The sequence below is a fragment of the Panthera leo genome, chromosome A3, assembly GCF_018350215.1.
Source record: "Panthera leo isolate Ple1 chromosome A3, P.leo_Ple1_pat1.1, whole genome shotgun sequence".
Classification (NCBI taxonomy): domain Eukaryota; kingdom Metazoa; phylum Chordata; class Mammalia; order Carnivora; family Felidae; genus Panthera; species Panthera leo.
In genome coordinates, this window is record NC_056681.1 from 108782569 (window position 1) to 108803011 (window position 20443).

At 37.3% G+C, this 20443-nt stretch overlaps 1 protein-coding gene across 4 annotated transcripts in view; it reads left to right on the forward strand.

Annotated features, from left to right (window-relative positions):
- ATL2 (atlastin GTPase 2) overlaps positions 1–20443 on the forward strand; it is a 56966-nt gene that overhangs the window by 13003 nt on the left and 23520 nt on the right. For 3 of the 4 annotated variants that reach the window (XM_042933220.1, XM_042933217.1, XM_042933218.1), the window contains exon 2: positions 12289–12533. The exons of the other annotated variant lie outside the window; for it this stretch is intronic. In XM_042933220.1, the coding sequence (XP_042789154.1) occupies positions 12289–12533 (245 nt within the window). The remainder of the gene's footprint in view (positions 1–12288; positions 12534–20443) is intronic. 4 annotated transcript variants of the gene reach the window in all.

Here is a 20443-nt window from a genome sequence, read left to right on the forward strand (position 1 = left end):
ACCCTGCTCCTGATCAGCTTAATCAACTCTGGAGGTGAGATCCAAGAGTGTATTCCAAGGAAACCACCCAGGTGGTTCTTAAGCTTCAGTGTACATGGGACTCATTGTTTTATGGTGTAGCTTTGGCTAATTAAATATTGGCAGTATAACTCAGACCCAGCTATAATTAAATTATGGACGGACTGACTGTACTGTAGCAGTGTTTTCCCCTGTTGATCTGTCAAGGGAGACTTGTTTTTCTGTAGTTTTGATTATTTTGGTTACTCTTATTATTTTTGTCCAGAACTCCAGTTTAATCTGGAACTTTAAGGATCTAGAAATTTCTTTCAAATATTAGATATATATAAGTCCACCTCTGCCAAACAAAATCAAACCCTTTAAGCCCACACATAATCTGTACTTGTCATTTTTTACTCATGAGAACAGATGAACTGATATCAAGGATTTGTTTTAAGTGATAAACATTATTTAAAAATATGGGCTGTTTTTCAGTGTCCTTTCTATGACTATACATCACTGGAAACAATGATTTTTATAAACATTATCCTGTAACATTGAAAGGCAATTTGGTATAGAGGAAACAGCATGGGCTTAATTAAAGACCTAAATAGAAGTCTCAGTGCATATTACTTTTTACCTGTAGAATCTTGAATTTCTTTTTAAAAAACTTCTTTGTCCAGGGGCCACCTCGGTGGCTCAGTTGTCCAACTCTTGATCTCAGCTCAGGTCTTGATCTCAGGGTCGTGAGTTCATTTGACATTTTGGGTTTGAAGTTTATCTGTGTATACACACTTACATCGTATTCGTTAATTTCAGTTTTTTCTATTTCATCGTTTATTTATCTATGAATATTTAGATTGCTTCAAAAACATTTTTTTTTTTTTTGCAATTTCAAACAGTACTTCAGTGAACGAGAAACCTTGTTTTTCTCTTCCTGTGCACATGTGTAAGTATTCCTCTAGCATATAAATAACTTCCCAGCGTGGAGCCTACTCAAAAAAAAAAAAAAAAAAAAAAAAAAAGCCCCCAAGCCCCAACTTCTTTGTCCACATTTCATCTCTCTGAAATGGGGATAATTGCTAAGTCTCAGGGTTGTTGAGAGGATTCCTGTCACAGTTCCTGGCCTAAAGTCATAGAGTCATTCGATAAGTATAAGTTCCTTTTTCTGTGGAAGTAAATTCTGAAGTAACTCAAAATACTTCATTGAAAACAGTTATAACCTATTTCAAACTTACAAAAATGATAGACGGGTGCCTGGGTGGCTCAGTTGGTTGTGTGTCCAACTCTTGATTTCTGCTTAGGTCATGATCCCAGCATCATGGGATCTGTGCTAAGCCTGGAGCCTGCTTGAGATTCTCCCTCTGCCCCTTTCCCCCCACTTGCTGTCTTTCTCTCTTTCAAATAAATAAAGTTTTTAAAAATTATAGAAAAAATATTAAAGATGTCCAAGTGCTCATTGCATAGATCTAATGCATTGTATATGCCCTAATTGTTTTGAATCGTTTTTAAAAATGTTTTTAAATTTATTTTTGAGAGAGAGCGTGAGCGGAGGAGAGGCAGAGAAAGAGGGAGACACAGAATCTAGAGCAGGCTCCAGGCTCTGAGCTGTCGGCACAGAGCCTGATGCGGGGCTTGAACCCACGAGCTGTGAGGTCATGACCTGAGCGGAAGTCAGACACCTAACTGACCCACCCAAGTGCCCCCATTTTTAGTTTTATTTATTTTTATTTAAACAAAAATCTTTTTTAAGTTTATTTATTTTGAGAGAGAGAAAGAGCATGAATGGAGTAGGGGCAGAAAGAGAATTACCAAGCAGGCTCCGTGCTGTCAGCATAGAGCTCTATGTGGGGCCCTGAGATCATGACCTGAGCTGAGATCTAGAGTTTGATGCTTGGGGCACCTGGGTGGCTTGGTCTGTTAAGCAGCCTTCCTTCGTTTCTTCCTTCCCTCCACAGACACACACTTATCTTGAAGTCGGTATACATGTTTCCTGTTTTTTTAATAGTCCTATAACATATATGTATTTTTTAAAATAAACAATATACAATACTGTGCTGTATTTAAAAATTTTTAGTAAGTGGCTTAAAGTATGTACTTGTGGTTTGATTTGTTTTTTTATTTGACATTGGTTTTGAAGTTTATCCATGTATACACACTTAAATCTTATTAACTTCAGTTTTCTATTTCATGGTTTATTTATCTATGAATATTTAGATTGTTTCAAAATTTTTTTTTTGCAATTTCAAACAGTACTTCAGTGAACAATAAACCTTGTTTTTCTCTTCCTGTGCATATGTGTAAGAATTCCTCTAGCATATAAATAACTTCGGTAAACATTTTTTTCAGTATTTCGTACTCTAATTCTTTAACAACTGAGACCACAGAACAAAAGTGTATATCCCCCCCCCCCCAAAAAAAAAAGTACATAAGAACAGATGTGAGACCGTTGGGGGTGTCTTGGGTGAGATTTTCCACAAGACTTAATTTTGGAAGAAAATTGAGAAAAACCTTAGGACTTTAGGTTGCAGAACCTAAACAGAATTTTTCTGAATTTCTACGTTGTTGCTTAGAGTCCCCTGAGCCATTATTTATTCTAGCATGTCTTAACTAGCTAACAAGATTGACTTAATAAACTGCAGCCTCATTTAAAATATCTAATTTAAATTAACTTCAGTTGAAAAGTGTTTTTCTGATCTCAAAATACACTTATATTTAAGTGCTTAATATTTGGTTATAAGCTTTGGGAAAAAAACCTCACATTTATATGTTTGTAGTCTGTTTTACATTTTTCTTAATCTAGATGAGTTCATAAAAACATTTTTATGCCTCAGTATTCTTTAAATGGGAACAACAAAAATTCTGTGACATCAGTACTGGTTACTGTGGAAACAGTAGTTTTCAAGTGAAAAATAATATGTGAATCTTCTAAGAAAACAACTTTTGTTTCTCTCCTGATTTGACAGTAATTAAGGAAGGAGATGAATTACATTAGATACACTTTAAAAGCATTTTTAGCAAAATGATTAGCAAAACAGGCAGAGCTGGTGTGGGAAAGTATCTGATACCTGAAATTGTTAATAGATCTTCTGGAATCTTTGAAGTTTTTATTTTTGCAATTTGCATTCTGGTTCCCATTTTACATGACAGAAGTTTAATAACTTTGTGAGTTCTTAATAACGCTATTTTACAGGAGCAAATAGTTAAAACGTTTTCTTGTAGGACCTGACTGGTTAATAGCTGCTTCTCTTTTTCAAAAAAACTATATTAGGGGCGCCTGGGTGGCTCAGTTGGCTAAGTGTCCAACTTCGGCTCAGGTCATGATCTTCCGGTTTGTGGGTTCAAACCCCGCATCGGGCTCTGTGCTGACAGCTCAGAGCGTGGAGCCTGTTCCGGATTCTGTCTCCCTTTCTATCTGCCCCTTTCCTGCTCACGCTCCGTCTCTGTATCTCTCAAAAATAAATAAACATTAAAAAAAAAAAACTATATTAATGAAGTCCAAGTTTGTGTCAGTAATCTTATTCTGGGCTGCCTCTGTCTGGGGGAGAGGGAGGGAAGCCCAGCACTGTTTTAAAAAGCTCACCCAAGCTTTAAGAGACTCTTAAAAACTGAGAACAAACTGAGGGCTGATGGGGGGTGGAAGGGAGGGGGGGTGGGTGATGGGTATTGAGGAGGGCACCTTTTGGGATGAGCACTGGGTGTTGTATGGAAACCAATTTGACAATAAATTTCTAAAAAATAAAATAAATAAATAAATAGCTCACCCAGGTGACTGATGATGGCTGCAGACCAATAATTTTCAACCCCAGCTATATATCATGTCAGCATATTAAAACATTTTCTGCACTTGTATTTTTAAAGTAGGGATATCTACGTTCACTGCCTTATTTCCCTGTTTCTCGAACCCTCAGTGGCTAGGCTGGAGGTTAGTTACATCAGAATAATAGCAGTCTCCCAGGAAGAATACAGGATTATAGTTTGGCTTGAAAATTTATCTCCTTCTGTGAAAACTTTAACATAGGTAGAAACTACAAAATAAAATTAGTTTACATATTAACACCTGTAAAATACAGTGATCCTTGGTATTTCATTAGGTTCTGAGACCAGCAGTATTGGTATCACTTTGGAGTTAGAAATATGCAGTTTCAGGCTCCACTCCAGATTTACTGAATCAGAATTTGCATTTTAACAAGATCCTGAAGTGATTCATATGCATGTTAAAGTTTGAGAAGCCCTGCTGGAGAGGAAAAACACTAATAAGACCTGGCCCAGTTCTCCCTGCAAACAGAAGTCTAGTCCTGTGTTTTCCTTACCTGTAAAATGAGTGAATTTGGCTGCCTAATCTCTAAAACCCCTGTGAGTGATATATTAGATGAAATGTTAGGTAGTGAGGCTAATTTTTAGCCATAGGTACTAGAACTTGAATGTCCTCATGTATCTTCTAGACATGTATTCTAGAAAGCATATGTATAATCTGTTGATGCTTAAAATACTTGTAGGATTAAAAAAAAAAAAAGCCCTTCCTTCCTCCCCAGTATGAACAGCTGTCTTGAGTTCTTTAAGAAAATAACTATTAGTAATTTCCTAATACCTTTTTGTTTTCTTTTTTTTTTATTTTGAATTTTATTTTATTTTTCTTTCAATATATGAAGTTTATTGTCAAATTGGTTTCCATACAACACCCAGTGCTCATCCCAAAAGGTGCCCTCCTCAATACCCATATACCTTTTTGTTTTCTAACCAAAATATTTTGGCATGATGAGGTAGTGGATTCACAGGAATTCATTTATAGAGGAGTATGTTTTTCACCATTGGAGACAATCAAAATTATATTTTCCAGCTCCCGAATTCAGGTCAAGAGAAAAAATTTTAAATTGAATTTGAGCAATGTCAGAATTATTGGACAGCTCTAATTTTTTTTTATTTTTTATTAAAATTTTTTTTTTAACATTTATTTATTTTTGAGAGAGAGGGAGAGACAGAGAACCAATGGGGCAGGGGCAGAGAGAGAGGGAGACACAGAATCCGAAGTAGTCTCCAGGCTCTGAGCTGTTGGCACAGAGCCTGACCTGGGGCTCGAACTCACAAACCATGAGATCATGACCTGAGTGGAAGTCGGCTGCTTAACCGACTGAGCCACCCAGGCACCCCTGGACAGCTCTAATTTTTCATCACATTGGAGTATAACCTTCATGGGCAATATTCCTTGATGGGGACAATACTAATTAGAGTATTTTTGTTCTGGAAAATGATTAATAAGTTGGTTGTATTGCTTTATCCTCTCATTTAATAAATGAAAGTGCTAAGGGGAATAGGCTGCATGTGATTTTTTTTCAAAATCTGCCCTACTGAAATTATTTACATAAAATTCACTGAGTTTTGAGTACCTTTTGATGAGTTTCGATGAATGCATAGTTTTGTAACCACCATCACTGCCACCACAATCATGATACAGAACATTTCCATCATCTGAAAATGTTCCCTTGTACCCCATTATAGTTGTCTTAACTTGGGATGCTATAACAAATTAGCATAGACTGGGCAGCTTAAGCAGACATTTATTTTTCAGTTATGAAGGCTGGGAAGCCCAAGATCAAGGTGCCAGCAAATTTGGTTTCAGTCCTCTTTTCTGGTTTGCAGATGGCTGTCTTGTGTGTCCTCACAGGTGGAGAAAGAGGTTCTCTCTCTCAAGTCTCTTACTAATCCCGTACATGAGGGCTCTACCCCCGGGATCTTATTACCCCCCCCCCCAACAGGCCCCACGTCCAAATACCATCACATTGGGGATTAGGGCTTCAACATATGAATTTGGGGGACCCACATTCAGTTTGTAGCAGTAGTCAGTTTCTCTTCCCCTACCGTCAGCTCTTGGTAGCTAGTGATCTGCTTTCTGTTACTGTAGTTTTACTTTTTCTAGAATTTCATGTATGTAGACTCAGACAGTATGGCATTTTGTGTGTGGCTCCCTTTACTTAGTATATAGCTTTTTAGATTTATAAGTGTTATTGTGTATTTCAGTAATTCATTTCTTTTCCTTTTTTTCTTTTCTTTCTTTTTTTTTTTTAAACATTTATTCACCTTTGAGAGACAGAGACAGAGCGTGAGCAGGGGAGGGACAGAGAGAGAGGGAGATACAGAATCAGAAGCAGGCTCCAGGCTCTGAGCTGTCAGGACAGCACCCAACACGGGGCTCGAACCCATGAACCGCAAGACCATGACCTGAGTCAAAGTCAGACACTTAACTGAGCCACCCAGGCGCCCCCATTTCTTTTCCTTTCTAAGTAATAGTCCATTGTATGGATTTAACACAATTTATGCATTCTCTGGTAAATGGATATTTGGGTTGTTTCCAGTTTATGGTCATTATGAATAAAGCTACTATGAACATTCATTTTCAGGTTTTTTTGTCATAATGTTTTAATTTCTCTTTTAAGTACCTAGGGGTGTGATTGATGGTTGTATGGTAAATATGTTTAACTGGGGCTCCTGGCTGGCTCAGTCAGTGGAACACGCGACTCTTGATCTTGAGGTCGTGAGTACAAGCCCCACATTGGGCATAGAGATTTTTTGGGGGAAAAAATGTTTAACTTTCTGTACGGTATTACCAAAAAGTTTTTCAAAGTGGTTGTATCGTTTTGTACTCTTTTTTTTTTTTTTTTTTCTAAACCTTTATTCATTTTTGAGAGACAGAGCGCAAGCAGGGGTGGAGCAGAGAGAGAAGAAGACACAGAATCCGAAGCAGGCTCCAGGCACTGAGCTATCAGCACAGAGCCTGATGCGGGGCTCAAACCCACAAACCGTGAGATCATGCCCTGAGCCTAAATCAAAAGTTGGACGCTTAACTGAGCCACCCAGACGCCCCTAGCATCTTTATTTTCTTACAACAAATTCCTACAAATAGGTTTGCCGTGGTATGAACTCTTTAAGGCTTTAAAAAATACGTGCTAGAATAAACTTCTGAATACTTAGATACTGTTTTCACGTGGTTATACGGTGTAAATGTTGAGGGCAGGTGCCAGACACCAAAACATTGCTTTTGTCAAACTGCTAATTTTTGTAAATAGACTGAGTAGACTGAATCCAGGCTACTTTCCATAAGAATGTGTTTCAAGTTTTTAGTTGGAATGTGAATAACTTATACTTTCATTGCTTTTGAATAACTATACTTTCATTGCTTTTGAGAAGTGAATTACTCCTTACTTGGTTCTCTCTCTACAAATTTAATTTTGGGCTGAAATAATCTAACGTTAGTAACATTTTATTGTAATGCAGATTTCTAGCATCTTTATATTGCCTTAGTGTGTAATTATGCCTGAAGTTTGCAGACGGATCTAGGTCAGTTCTGAAGTGTAAATTTTGCTGTTGGAATGTATACTGACTGTATGAATTTGGCAGATTTAAGATCAGTGTGTTTAAAGAGCAATCAAAAAGACAAATGTCGGGGCGCCTGGGTGGCGCAGTCGGTTAAGCGTCCGACTTCAGCCAGGTCACGATCTCGCGGTCCGTGAGTTCCAGCCCCGCGTCAGGCTCTGGGCTGATGGCTCGGAGCCTGGAGCCTGTTTCAGATTCTGTGTCTCCCTCTCTCTCTGCCCCTCCCCCGTTCATGCTCTGTCTCTCTCTGTCCCAAAAATAAATAAAAAACGTTGAAAAAAAAAAAAAATTAAAAAAAAAAAAAAGACAAATGTCTTTTTTTTTATATAGACTTCTTTTTTTAGAGCAATTCATAGCAAAATTGAGTGGAAAATACAGAGTGCACATGTACCCCCTGTCCCCACACACCAACAGCTGCCCTGCTCCACACCAGAGTGGCACCTTTGTTACAACTGATGAATCTTCACTGACACATCATTATTCCCCAAAGTCCACAGTTTTCATTAGGCTTCATTTATGGGGTTGTATATTCTGTGGGTTTTGACAAATGTATGATGCCTTGCGTCTGTCTCTGTAGCATCAGGGAGAACAGTTTAACTGCTGTCAAAATCCTTGTGCTCCACCTGGTCGTGTCTCCTCCCCCCCAACCCCTACCAACCACTGATCTTTTTTTCACTTAGACAAGTGTCTTTTTGTAGGCCTTGTGGCAAATAGGTTAAGTATACTTAGTGTTAAGTATGGGGAAATAGCTGAGGAACAGTTGATCTGCTGTAGGTATCTTTCAGCTTTGACCTTGAAAGATGCATTAGGCGGTAGAGTGGGGGAGAACTGACTTGAAACAGTGAATCAGGAAAATTTATTGGATGGTCAAAGTCTACTTCAGTCATTTTTTGGCATTGAAAAAGAAATAAAATCACTATTCTCTGCCTAGCATTTAACTTCAATTTAAAATCTTAGAGCAATGCTAAATTTAAAAAGATTTCCAGTTGTAGGTAATCACTGAATGTTAATGTTTACAGGTAGTCTGATGAAATGTACAATTCTTATATTTAGTTGCTTATATCAGTGTTTGATGAATGAAGTACTGTGTCTGTAGTTAGTACAAAAATGGTAGAGAAATCATGGTGGGGGAGTAAACTTAGTGAACCGTGTCATTGTGCTCCATCATGCTTTTGAAACATGTTTGCTGCACTTCACTTTAGAAGTCTGTAGCCTAGAAATGGTGACAAAAACGTAGACACCTGCTGCCTGTATATCTGAGGTACCTATCTTTATCCATGCTAATAAAAGAAAATTGGCTACATGGTAACTGTAGTCAACCAATCTAGGTGAAATTTCAAGTTAATAACTTGTTAAAAACAAGTGGTTTGTTTTTCTTTATTTTTTAATGTTTATTTTGACAGAGAAGCAGAACGCAACGAGTGGGGAAGGGTCAGAGAGAGGAGAGGGAGAGAGGGAGGGAGGGAGAGGGAGAGACAGACAGACAGAGAATGAGAATCTCAAGCAGGCTCTGTGTTGTCAGTGCAGACCCCAATGTGGGCCTTGATCTCACGAATCATGAGATGACCTGAGCTGAAATCAAGAGTTGGACGCTTAACCAAGTGAGCCACCCAAGGGCCCTTGTTTGCTTCATTTTTAAGAAACTAATGCTTTCTTTACAGTAAGAACAAGACTGTTTGTTGGTTTTAACAAAATCAGCAATCTCCAAATTTGGTCATTGTGATATTTTAGCACTTACTCATTTTGGGTTCTTTTTAATTAGTGTATTGGTAGAACTTCATACTTCTAACTGTAATTTTGTGATTAATATACTACTCTTGAGTTGCTGGAAATATTTTCCCAAACTAGTTATGTGATTGTCAGATTTGCTTGTAAAATACCTAGGGGCAGGTAGGTATAAAACTCCTGAGTAAAATGTGTAAATTTCTTTCATTCAAGAAATATTTATTAAGCACCTGCTAGGTGCCAAGCACTATTCGGGGTGCTGGGAGATAAAGTGGCCAACAGGATGATTGAGATTCTTATTTTTGTGGTATATACTTTCTGTGGAGGGAGTGATATAAGGCACAAATGTAAACAAATGAAAAAGGGTTATTTTAGATATTGAAAAGGACTATGGAAAAAAAACCCCACAAAACCTGTTTTGTTAAAGTGATGTGGAAGGGTCTGTAGACTGAATGGTCAAGGAAGGCCACACTTACGAGAACATTTGAGCTGAGACCTAGATGATGGAAGATAAAGCCACATTAGTTTCTAGGGACAGAATATTCCAGACAGGGGAGAACACAGGACAAAAATTCTAAGGTGGGAAACAGGTTTGACCTGTTCAAGGAACAGAAAGAGGTCCCGATTGCAAGGGCCAGATCACATAGGACTGTGGAGGTCATGGTCAGGACCTTCACAGTTTTGTTTTTTTCTGTATATTTTCTGGTTACAGTGGGAAGCTAATTGAGGGTTTTAAACAGAGGATTGGCAGTCTAGAGGGGGAGACCTATAATAAATAAGCATTTACATAAATATTCAAATGATGGGTAGATTCAGATTAGGGGAGTATAGGAGGACTAAACTTGATTAGGAACCTTAGGAAAGATATTCCTGAGGAAATGACGTTTAGGAAATGACGTTTAAACGGAGGCTTAAGGAATAAGCATGAGTTGATTAGGGCAACAACGTGGAAAAGAATATTCCAGACAAAGGAATATCCTCAGTGAAATATGAGTCTAGAAAGAGCTTTAGTAGCATAAGAATCTGAAAAAAGGCTAGCTTGTCTATTTGTAGTTTACACAGGCAAGAGTAGCACCAAATGTATTTGGGGCAGGAGAGATTTGGCAGTGAGTACAGGATTTTATAAGGTATGTGTAGGATTTTAGTTGTTAATGCTCTGTAACAGTGATTTTAAGGAGAGTAATTTAATAACAGTCACATTTATCTATATTATTTTGTCACTACTCTGTGGAATTTAGATTGGTTTAAATTTTTTTTTTAACATTTTATTTATTTTTGAGACAGGGAGAGACAGAACATGAACAGGGGAGAGTCAGAGAGAGGGAGACACAGAATCTGAAACAGGCTCCAGGCTCTGAGCTGTCAGCACAGAGCCCGACGCGGGGCTCGAACTCACCGACCGCGAGATCATGACCTGAGCCGAAGTCGGCCGCTTAACCGACTGAGCCACCCAGGCGCCCCTAGATTGGTTTAAAGGAGGGAGCAAAAAGGGAGACCAGTTAGGTACCATTCTGTATTTGTATACCACTGAAACTGGAAGTGATAATACTGTCTTTAATTAAATATTGATTGCTTTTACTTCCAATGATTCTCCTTTGAAATTGCTTGCTCTTTATATATTGTCACTGTTTGTAGCACATTTTGAAATAGTGTTGCTGCTTTTGCTATGTCAGTTAAAGGTGCCTTGTGATGGAAGAAAAGGCTCTCATAGTTTTTGCAAATCAAACAAGCTAGATATTTCTTTCTAGGGGAAAAAAGGAGCCATGAATGTAGATGTATAATCTTTAAGAATAGTGGTTAGTTGGATAAGGTATTCTTGCCGTGTTGGCTACTAATATGCCACTCCTCAGTGGACTGGCTGTCTCCTGGGAGAGAAGGGATTGTCATTGCACTGAACACAGTAGATACTGTATGTCTCCTTAGATTGCAAAGGGTCATTTAGTACACAGACTCAAGGGGAGAGTCTCTTAAAAATGTTGGGGTGGGGGAGGATAAGGTCCCTACCAGTGATTTGGCTACATGGGATCAAGCAATTGATAGGAAAGAAAGCCTGACAAGGGATAGAAGTCTCTGAAATCAGCTATTAGGTGTTTTTGTTTGTTTTGTTTTATTAAAAGGACAGAAACCTAAACTTTAGAAACTCGTCTCTGCTGTTGCATATCTTTTTTTAAGTGTTTATTTATTTTGAGAGAGAGAGAGAGAGAGAGAGAGAGAACAGACGACCATGTGTGTGCTCAGAAGAGAGAGAGAGAGAGAGAACAGACGACCATGTGTGTGCTCAGAACAGGTTTAGGGGCAGGGAAGGAGGGAGGGAGAGAATCCCAGGCAGGCTCTGTGTTGTCAGTGTGACACAGGCATTTCCTGCTGTTGTGTGTTTTATCGTTATTTCTTCATTACTATTCAGTAAAGTTCTGCAAAGATTACCTTGTTTTGGTGTGCTGGGTGAACAAAGGAAGAGTTGATATACCTGTTTTGGGGAGTTAGGTAATTTGAAATGGTGGTTGTGGTCTGTAAGAGCCCAGAGGCAGATGAAACTATAGGATATAACTCTGTACCTCACTACTATTCATTTTGTGTTTTCCAACAGAACATCAATCCTGTGCTTTGCTTTAATAAAGGAAGCTGTACTATTAGGTTACTCTTACTAAATTAGGGACTCATTAGCTTTACCATTAGTGTCGGTTTTAGAAACTTCTTAGGACCCCAGCGTAGCCATTTAAGTTTCATAGTGAAAAATGTTTACAATTCATATGTTTTAATCTTTGTAACTTGGAATAATATCCAGGAAATGCCTACCAGGAAAATTGGAATTTGAATTATTAGGTAAAATTGACCCCCCCCCCCATCCTCCCCTCGCATAGATCCAGTTTCAGTGTGCATACAGTAGCAGAAATTGTTTATAGAATAATGCAGTGCTCAAGAAACAGCTACTGTTCACAATTAGCTGTTTAGACTTAATAGTAGAGGCTATACTTACTATTGTGCTTATCTGTGTGTATAGTGGGAAATCTTAGCAATATTCTTGGTCCTACTATAGAGGGAGGGAGAAATCCAACATGTACTTGAATATCACTTTTTGCAGATGATCTGTAACAAAGGGGAAGTTACTTGAAGTTTTGGTTTAGTTGTGATCCTTTAGGAGAAGTTTGTAATGCAGGAATTCAAGTAACCTTTCTCTCTTTTTTTTAATTTTAGGTGAGAATCATGAAGATGATGACCTAGTAAACTCTGATGAGGTTATGAAGAAACCATGTCCAGTACAGATTGTTCTTGCTCATGAAGATGACCATAACTTTGAGCTCGATGAAGAAGCTTTGGAGCAGATATTGCTACAGGAACACATACGAGATCTTAACATAGTAGTGGTATCCGTGGCAGGAGCTTTTCGTAAAGGGAAATCATTTCTACTGGACTTCATGCTTAGATATATGTATAACAAGGTGAATAGTGTCTTTTAAATTGAACCCAGTTAAAAACAAAAAACAGCCAACCAACCCTGTTTAAAAATAATAGACAAAAAACAGTAAGAGCTGTGTCTTTCATTTTTCAAAAATCCAGTTCTTGCTAAGACTTCTCAGTGAAGACAGTGATCTAAGTTCGTTTGAGTTCTTGATTCTTCCTCATCTCCATAATTCCATTTTGCGTGCAGTCCATATGGATGCATATGACTGAGCATCTATGTTACAGGCATTGTAGCTCTAACCCAAGGTGTCTGAGTATATTTTAAAGCCTCTGATACGCTGTTCTCTCCCTTTTGGTTATTTCTTCACGCCTCCCCTTTTTTGATCACCTTTACAATAATGGGTGAAGTAGGCTGATAGAGACTTTTGTAGAAGTACACCTGTGCCCTTTCAAATAAGTCAGCTTCAGTGACTATTACATTTTGAGATAAAGTCAGGTTCCTTAGTGTGGCTTCCCTGGTCTTCGATAATCTCTGAGTTTCATATCTTGCTTCTCTGTGTCAGGTATACTGTAGTTTTTGCAGTTCTTCAGCTGTGTCATGTTACTTCTCAAATGTTGCTATATCCTTGGCTGATCTTTTCATAGGAGGCCTTTCCTGATTTTTTTTTTTTTTTAAGTAGGGCCACGCCCAGTGTGGGGCTTGAATTCATGACCCTGAGATCAAGAGTTGCATGCTCTACGACTGAGCCAGCCAGGTGCCCCGAGGCCTTCTCTGATTTTTAAGACTATATTATGTCCTTCTCCCAACTCTCATGGCACTAGTCATTTGTTTCATTGAAACTACTTTAGTTACTTATTTTTCCTGGCTAGTTTAACTTCTGTCAGGAATGGGTCTTCTCTTGGTTACCATGTCTCCCTCACCTAACATTAACTAGCCTGCTGTAAACACTTATTTTCTGTTTTGATCATTGAATCTCCCTCTGTCCATAAATTTATACTTGATTTATTTTTAATAAATATAAATCAAATTTATATTTGATTCCAAATACTTTTTGATGGTACCAGGCAATTGTTATTTCCCTCCCCCTTCCTGACTTTGGAATTTTTCCTCTGAAAAAAAGCAAAAAATAATTTTACTTAAATCAGTGTTTTTCTAACAGTTGAAAGTTGGGCTGAGGGAATGGGAATTTGATAGGGACGAAGAAGAAGGAATTGGAAATTTGGAGTGGAGCATTTAGAAGAAAGGGCTTTCCTTACATGGCGTTTGACATTCAGAAGCCACGTGAAGATGCTAGAAATAACACTTTGACAGAGTTATGTAATTATCTAAGCTCTTGTCAGGGTGCTCACCTTTATGAGTTCTATATTAATCCGAAACTGGGTGTGTATGCATCTGCCTTAAGGTAAGTAACAGTTGATTTTCCAGGAAGCTTTTCAGTAAATTCTTTTTGTAGGGATCTCTTTAGGCATCATCAGGAATGCCTGAGTATCAGGAATGTAATTCATATTAAATGACACTATTTTACATGTTTAGCAAATTGAGAAAGATACGGTATTTCATCCATTTAGACTTGATTATTTCCCACAGTTTTACATCTGAAATAGAGAAATGAATAGTGGCATATTTTTTTTTAAAGACTGTGCCTTTAAAGATGATATTTGAGGTTCTGACTCCTTAAGTAAGCTTGTATATGTCATATTTATGTGTGTCTGAGCTGTTCCTGCAAGTGTATTTGATTCCAAGTAGGTCACAGACCGAATGTTCAAAGGGGAAAGAAGCTTAGATCATTTGCCTAGCAATGACAGATAGGTTTCACCTCAGGTGCCATTTCTGAATCCATCTCTGATCAATTGGTAGTGGTTGTTCAGAGGAGAGTAGCAGCCCACACATGTGTCATGCGTTTGCAGTTCTTTTCCTGGGGAAGTCGCTGAAGCCACGGGAAGGTTAGGAGGGCCTGAGTGAGGTTACACACCTGGTTAGTGGCTTCTAGGCTGAAATATCTTTATTAATTTTCATTGATATGCTTTCCATAGAGAATTTATGCTATAAATAATTTATTCTGTTAATTGAAAATGGCATTAAACATTGTTGAGTTTCGGGATAACACGCCTCAGCTTACACTGATTTGGTGGTGGGTCATGCTTTTCCTAAGAGAATGAAATTAAAGAAGGAGATAGTTTTGAATTTATTTCATTAACCTATCTGCCTGCAAAGGTGGGATGCTAACTGAGGGAGGTAGGAGATGAACATGACTTATATTGACTTCATATGTCCTTTTTATTGAGCTGGGTAAGGGTGTAGTTCACTAAAGGAGCTAAATACAAATTTTTTACATATGATTTAGAAATAGATGACTGTTTTCATTTTAAGTAGTTAGTAATCATAACACAAGAGCACATGAACATGAGCTCTTTTCTGTTGGATACAAACAAAAACTTCAGTAGTTCTTAAAACTAAGACTATTCTGAGATTTTTACCAAATCTTTTTTTTTTTTATTTTAATTTTTTTGAGAGACAGCAGGAGCAGGAGAGGGGCAGAGAGAAAGAGAGAGAATCCAAAGCAGGTTCCAAGCTGCTAGCGCAGAGTGCAGAGTGGGGCTCCAACCCACAAACTGTGAGATCATGACCTGAGCTGAAATCAAGAGCCAGATGCTTAGCTGACTGAGCCACCCAAACATTTACCAAACATTTCTAAATTATAGGGGAAAATTCTGACTTTTAGTTCTCCTCATTCTCTTGTGAAGTAAACAGCTTTCTACACAGTTTTCTTTTTTTGAATTGCTACTTATATTTTGAAAATAGGTTGTTTTTAAAGTATAGGAGGAAAGAAATTAGTCTTTTGTAAACTTAAGAGGTGAACTAAACCTTTTTCTAGAATAAAATTCTCTTATGTATGTTGGAGTTAATCAATTCTGTAGTTAGACTCTAACCATGAAATATAACAGAAGGTGACTAAAATTGCTGATTTACTGGATTCATAATGTAGAAGACCTTTTGAACTTCCAAAGATATCACTTAGGACATTTACTATGAATGCCGTATATGAGAAATACCACAAAAATTCAAGTTGTTAGTGAACCTAACAATTTGTAAGTAGAATATTTATTACTTGTAAAAGTCATTCTTAAAAAGCTATAGATGAAATAATTATAAAAATTTATGTGCAGGGGCGCCTGGGTGGCTCAGTCAGTTAAGCATCCAACTTGGGCTCAGGTCATGATCTCAGGGTTTGTGAGAGTATAAGCCCCTCATCGGGGGCTTGAGATCATGACCTGAGCCGAAGTCAGACACTTCGCTGACTGAGCCACCCAGGCGCGCTAGATAAAGAAAGAGTCTGAATTGTGTACAGAGTTGCTTGTACTTTTATATCATTCTCTTTTTTTTAAATAACTGTATTATGAAGAATTTTTAACACACGTAAAAGTAGATAACAGTATAATGAATGCTCATGTATTTACAGTTATCAACTCTCAATCTCATTTCATCTATATGCCAACTCATTCTATACCTTTTATATTGTTGTGAATATGTCCAGATATATCATCTCATTTGTAAATATTTCAGTATGACGGGTTTTTTGGACCTTACAGTAATATCGTACATAAAAATAAATAGTTCCTTAAGTTAGGTATATATAAGGTTAATATATGGGATCAATTTTCCAGTTGACTCAGATATTTTAATTTTTTCATTTTTAACAGTTTGCTTAGAGTCAAGAGCCAACTAAATGAGGTACACATTGTGATTGGTTGTCTTTAAAGTGTTTCTAATTTTTTTTTTTAGGCTTCCCTCCATCTATTTTTCTTAGCAGTTTATTTGTTGAAGAAACTGACTGTTGGTCTTAGAGAGTTTCCCAGTCTGGATTTGCTGATTTTATCCCATTAGTGTAATTTTTACATGTTCCTTTGTCCTTTGAATTTGCTGTAAATTGTTACTTAAATCTAAGGACTTGATCAGACTCAGGTTTGACTTTTGGGTAAGAGCACTTCCAAGATGATGTATTGTTCCATGAGAAAGTGCAGATTATCTTTTTTTTTTTTTTAGCTTATTTATTTATATTTGATAAAGTGAGGGAGGGGCAAAGATAGATGGAGAGAGAGAATCCCAGACAGGCTCCTTGCAGTTAGTGCAGAGCCTGATGTGGGACTTATCTCACGAATTTTGAGATCATGACCTGAGCCGAAATCAGGAATCAGGTGTCCCCAGATTATCTTTGACGATAACAGTTTTTGAATCTTTACTGAATTCTAGGTATTCTGATTACTGAACATTAAATAGGTATTATTTCCCTCAGTAGTCACATTCCCCCTATGCAGTAGTGTTAGTATTGCAGCCTGATAGTTGAGGAAATGAGGTTCAAAGGAGGTGGCGAGGCTGAGATACAAACCAGGCAATTTGATTCTAAAGCCTTTATTCTTAAAATTACTATGTAAAATGATGTTTGATCCTTTACCTACACTAAACTGGTTTTTTTTTTTTTTTTTTTTTTTTTTGTTAGTGTTTACTTTTCACTGTTTACTTCAGAAGTTGAGATAGCCTGAGAGGAGTGCATGCTTGGTAACTTTTTTGCTGCCCACTGGTATCTATATGCTTAATGAGTAAAGAGTTTTGACTCCATTTATAACATAATTGCTAAAGACATTTTAAGAGAAATTGTAGATGATATTATTATTATTATGATTATTATTTAAAGAGCTGCTTCCAGAGATCAGGAGTAAGAACAGTTTTTAAAGATCATATGTACTGCTACGTATAATTTGCCAAAAGCACAAATATCTCCAAATTGGCCATATGGGATATTGAACTTGATTTCACCCTTTTTTTTCCTAAGGCTAACATTGTCTGAGATGTGGGGCTTGTGAGAAATGTGTGAATGCATGAAGGAAAACTTGGTTTGTTTCATGTTCCTTTTTTAAGAAAGAAATGTATTTGGAGGATGAACGGTATTTTTAAAAGGTTCTGCCTAGGGTCATTTTATTCTGTTTTTTTTGTGTGGTATAACTTGCATATAATAATAAAGTGCATAAATCTTAGGATAGCCAGTAAATTTGTGTGTACCTATACTTTTTGTAACCACTGCCACTCAGATCAAGAAGGAGAATACTACCAGCACTCTAGAAGGCTCTCTCATTTCCCCTGCCAAGTATTACTATCTCCAATACTCAGAGTCCACCACCATCCTGATCTACATCACTATAGATTAGTTTGGTCTACCCTTGAGCTTTACATAAATGTAATCATAAAGTATGCGCTCCTGTGTGTGATTTCATTGACTCAACATTGAATCTAAGAGATTTATCCATGTTATTGCATGATCCAGTAATCGTTGTTTGTTAGTGCTGAGTGGTAGGTTATTGGGTGAAGATACCGATTTATTTACTCCTTCTTTTGAAAGACATATGGGTTGTTTGTAATTTTTGTCCATTATGAATAAACCTACCATGAATATTTGTGTGCAAGTCTTGGTGACATAATCACTTATTTCTGTTGGGTATATAACCAGGAGTAGAAATGCTAGGTTCATAAAGCCCATTTCACTGTACTAGGGACTGCCACAATTTTTTTCCAAAGTGGTTTTACCAATTTGCACTTCCTTGAGCAATGTAAGAGACTTAAATTTGTTATACATCTTATGAACAGTATTGTCAGTCTTTTTAACTTTAGCGATTCTGATAGGTATGCATTGTGTTAATTTTAGGTCATCATTGTACTCTATACAGGGTCATGCTTATAAAACTGTTACCATATTTACTGTAGAAACGTAGCTTATTCATTTAATTATTACTTTAACTGCATTCACGTTTGTGAATTTCACTCATTATATGTGAAGCAATGTATGTAACTTATGTAACAAGCTGTGGAAATTTTAAGTGTTATATTATTACTATTTTTGCCTATGCGAGAAGCCAGCCAAATTTGATCAGAATTTTAAGTCAGTAAGGAAAATAAAAATTGGTTCCCTTATTTTTATCCCTGAATGTAAGCTAAGGAGTGAGTATAGAAGTTATGTGGACTGTGGACTACCTTTTTTCCATTAGCTCACTGGCTTTCTTTTCCTCCTAGATTTTGATTTCTGCGTTGAAACTAATCTGTTCTTTCATGTGCAGGTTTAAAATTAGTGTGAGTAATTTCAGTTAGAAAAACTTCAACAAGTGTTACCAAAGCTGGAGGAAGCAGAAGCAGAGGAGTCTACAATATATTGTTCAAAGTCCTTATAGCACTGTCTTAGGAGAGGCTTTCTCGGCTGCATTCCTGAATCTATTCCCTGAAAATGTTGTGTCATTTGTAGTCTTTCAAACAGCTCTCCAGCTTTAAGCCCCAAATGTATATACTGCCTGTTTTGTATTTTCATCAAAAATATACTATGTCATCACATATGTGGACTTGAGAGAACATAAATTATTTGTTCTAACAGACCTTTTTCCATTCTGAAGTCTTTGTTCCTTTTAAGTTAAAATTTACTATTTCTAAAGTACTTGATTCTATTTAGGTCATCTATTAAAAGATATCGTAAGTAATAGATGGTTAACATAAACACTGATTACTCAAACACAGTTTTAAGACATTCAGGGAGTTAAGCAGTCTTGTATAATTTAAATTTCTTTTACATTAATGGTCTCTGGTGAAGAAATACGTTTATTTATTTATTTATTTATTTGAGAGAGAGAGAGAGAGAGAGAGAGAGAACGAGCGAGCATGTACAAGCCAGGGCCGGGCAGCGCAGCGGGTGAGAGAGAGAGGATCCCAGACAGGTTCCATGCCCAGAGCAGAACCTAACATGGGACTCAGTCTCACAACCCGGAGACCGTGACCTGAGCCAAAATCCAAGAGTCGGATGCTTAACTGACTGAGCCACCCAGATGCCCCAAGAAATACTTTCTTAAAGTCATTAACCCCCTGCCTCCCTCCCTTATTCTCCTAGACAGTTTTACTACTTAACTCATGAGTTTTACTTCAAGAATGTTTCGTTCTCACTATTTGAAACATTTTTTTTTCTTACACATTTTTTAAAAAAGATCTAATAGGATGCATTTTCTGTAGATACTTTGGATAATGTTCACCATAATCCTTTCATGAAGAAGCAAGTTTAGGGGTGCCTGGGTGGCTCAGTTGAGTGTGTGACTTTGGCTCAGGTCACAGTCTCCTGTTTTGTGAGTTCGAGCCCTGCACCAGGCTCTCCACTGACAGTGCAGAGAGCCTGCTTGGGATTCTCTCTTGCTCCCCTTCCCCCACTTTTGCTTTCTCTCTCTCTCTCTCTCTCTCTCTCTCTCTCAAATAAACTTAAAAAAAAAAAAAAAAAGCAAGTTTAGGAGTGCCTGGCTGGCTAAGTTGGTAGAGCATGCTACTTTTGATCTTGGGGTTGTAAGTTCGAGTCCTGCATTGGGTGTAGAGATCACTTAAAAATAAAAAAATCTTTAAAAAAAAAAAAAAGCATACTTAAGCCATAGCGTTTATGACATATTGCACTATAGATGGATATATAGCAGAACCTCCAATGACCTTCCTTTTCCTCCTAGACTTTTGTAGTATTATTGGGTGGATTTTGTATGACTGGGAGTCTTTCTTAAGCTTGTGTACTAAATATATTTGATTTTTTCTTTTTCTTTTAACAGCTTTATTGAGATATAATTGACATACCGTATAATCTATGCACTTAAACCACACAGTTTCATGAGTTTTTAGTATATTCCCAGGGTTGTGCAACCATCGCCACAATCGATTTTAGAACACCTTTTTCCCTTCACAGTGAAAAAAATGAAACCTGTACCCTTTAGCTATCACTTCCCCTTCCACCATCCCCAAACCTTTGGTCTTAAGGAACCACCAGTCTGTTTTTTTTTTTTTTACAGATTTGCCTATTCTGTGCATACATATAAATCAAATATAATATGTGGTCTTTTGGTGATTGGCTTCTTTCACTTAGCACTTTTATTTATTTATTTAAAA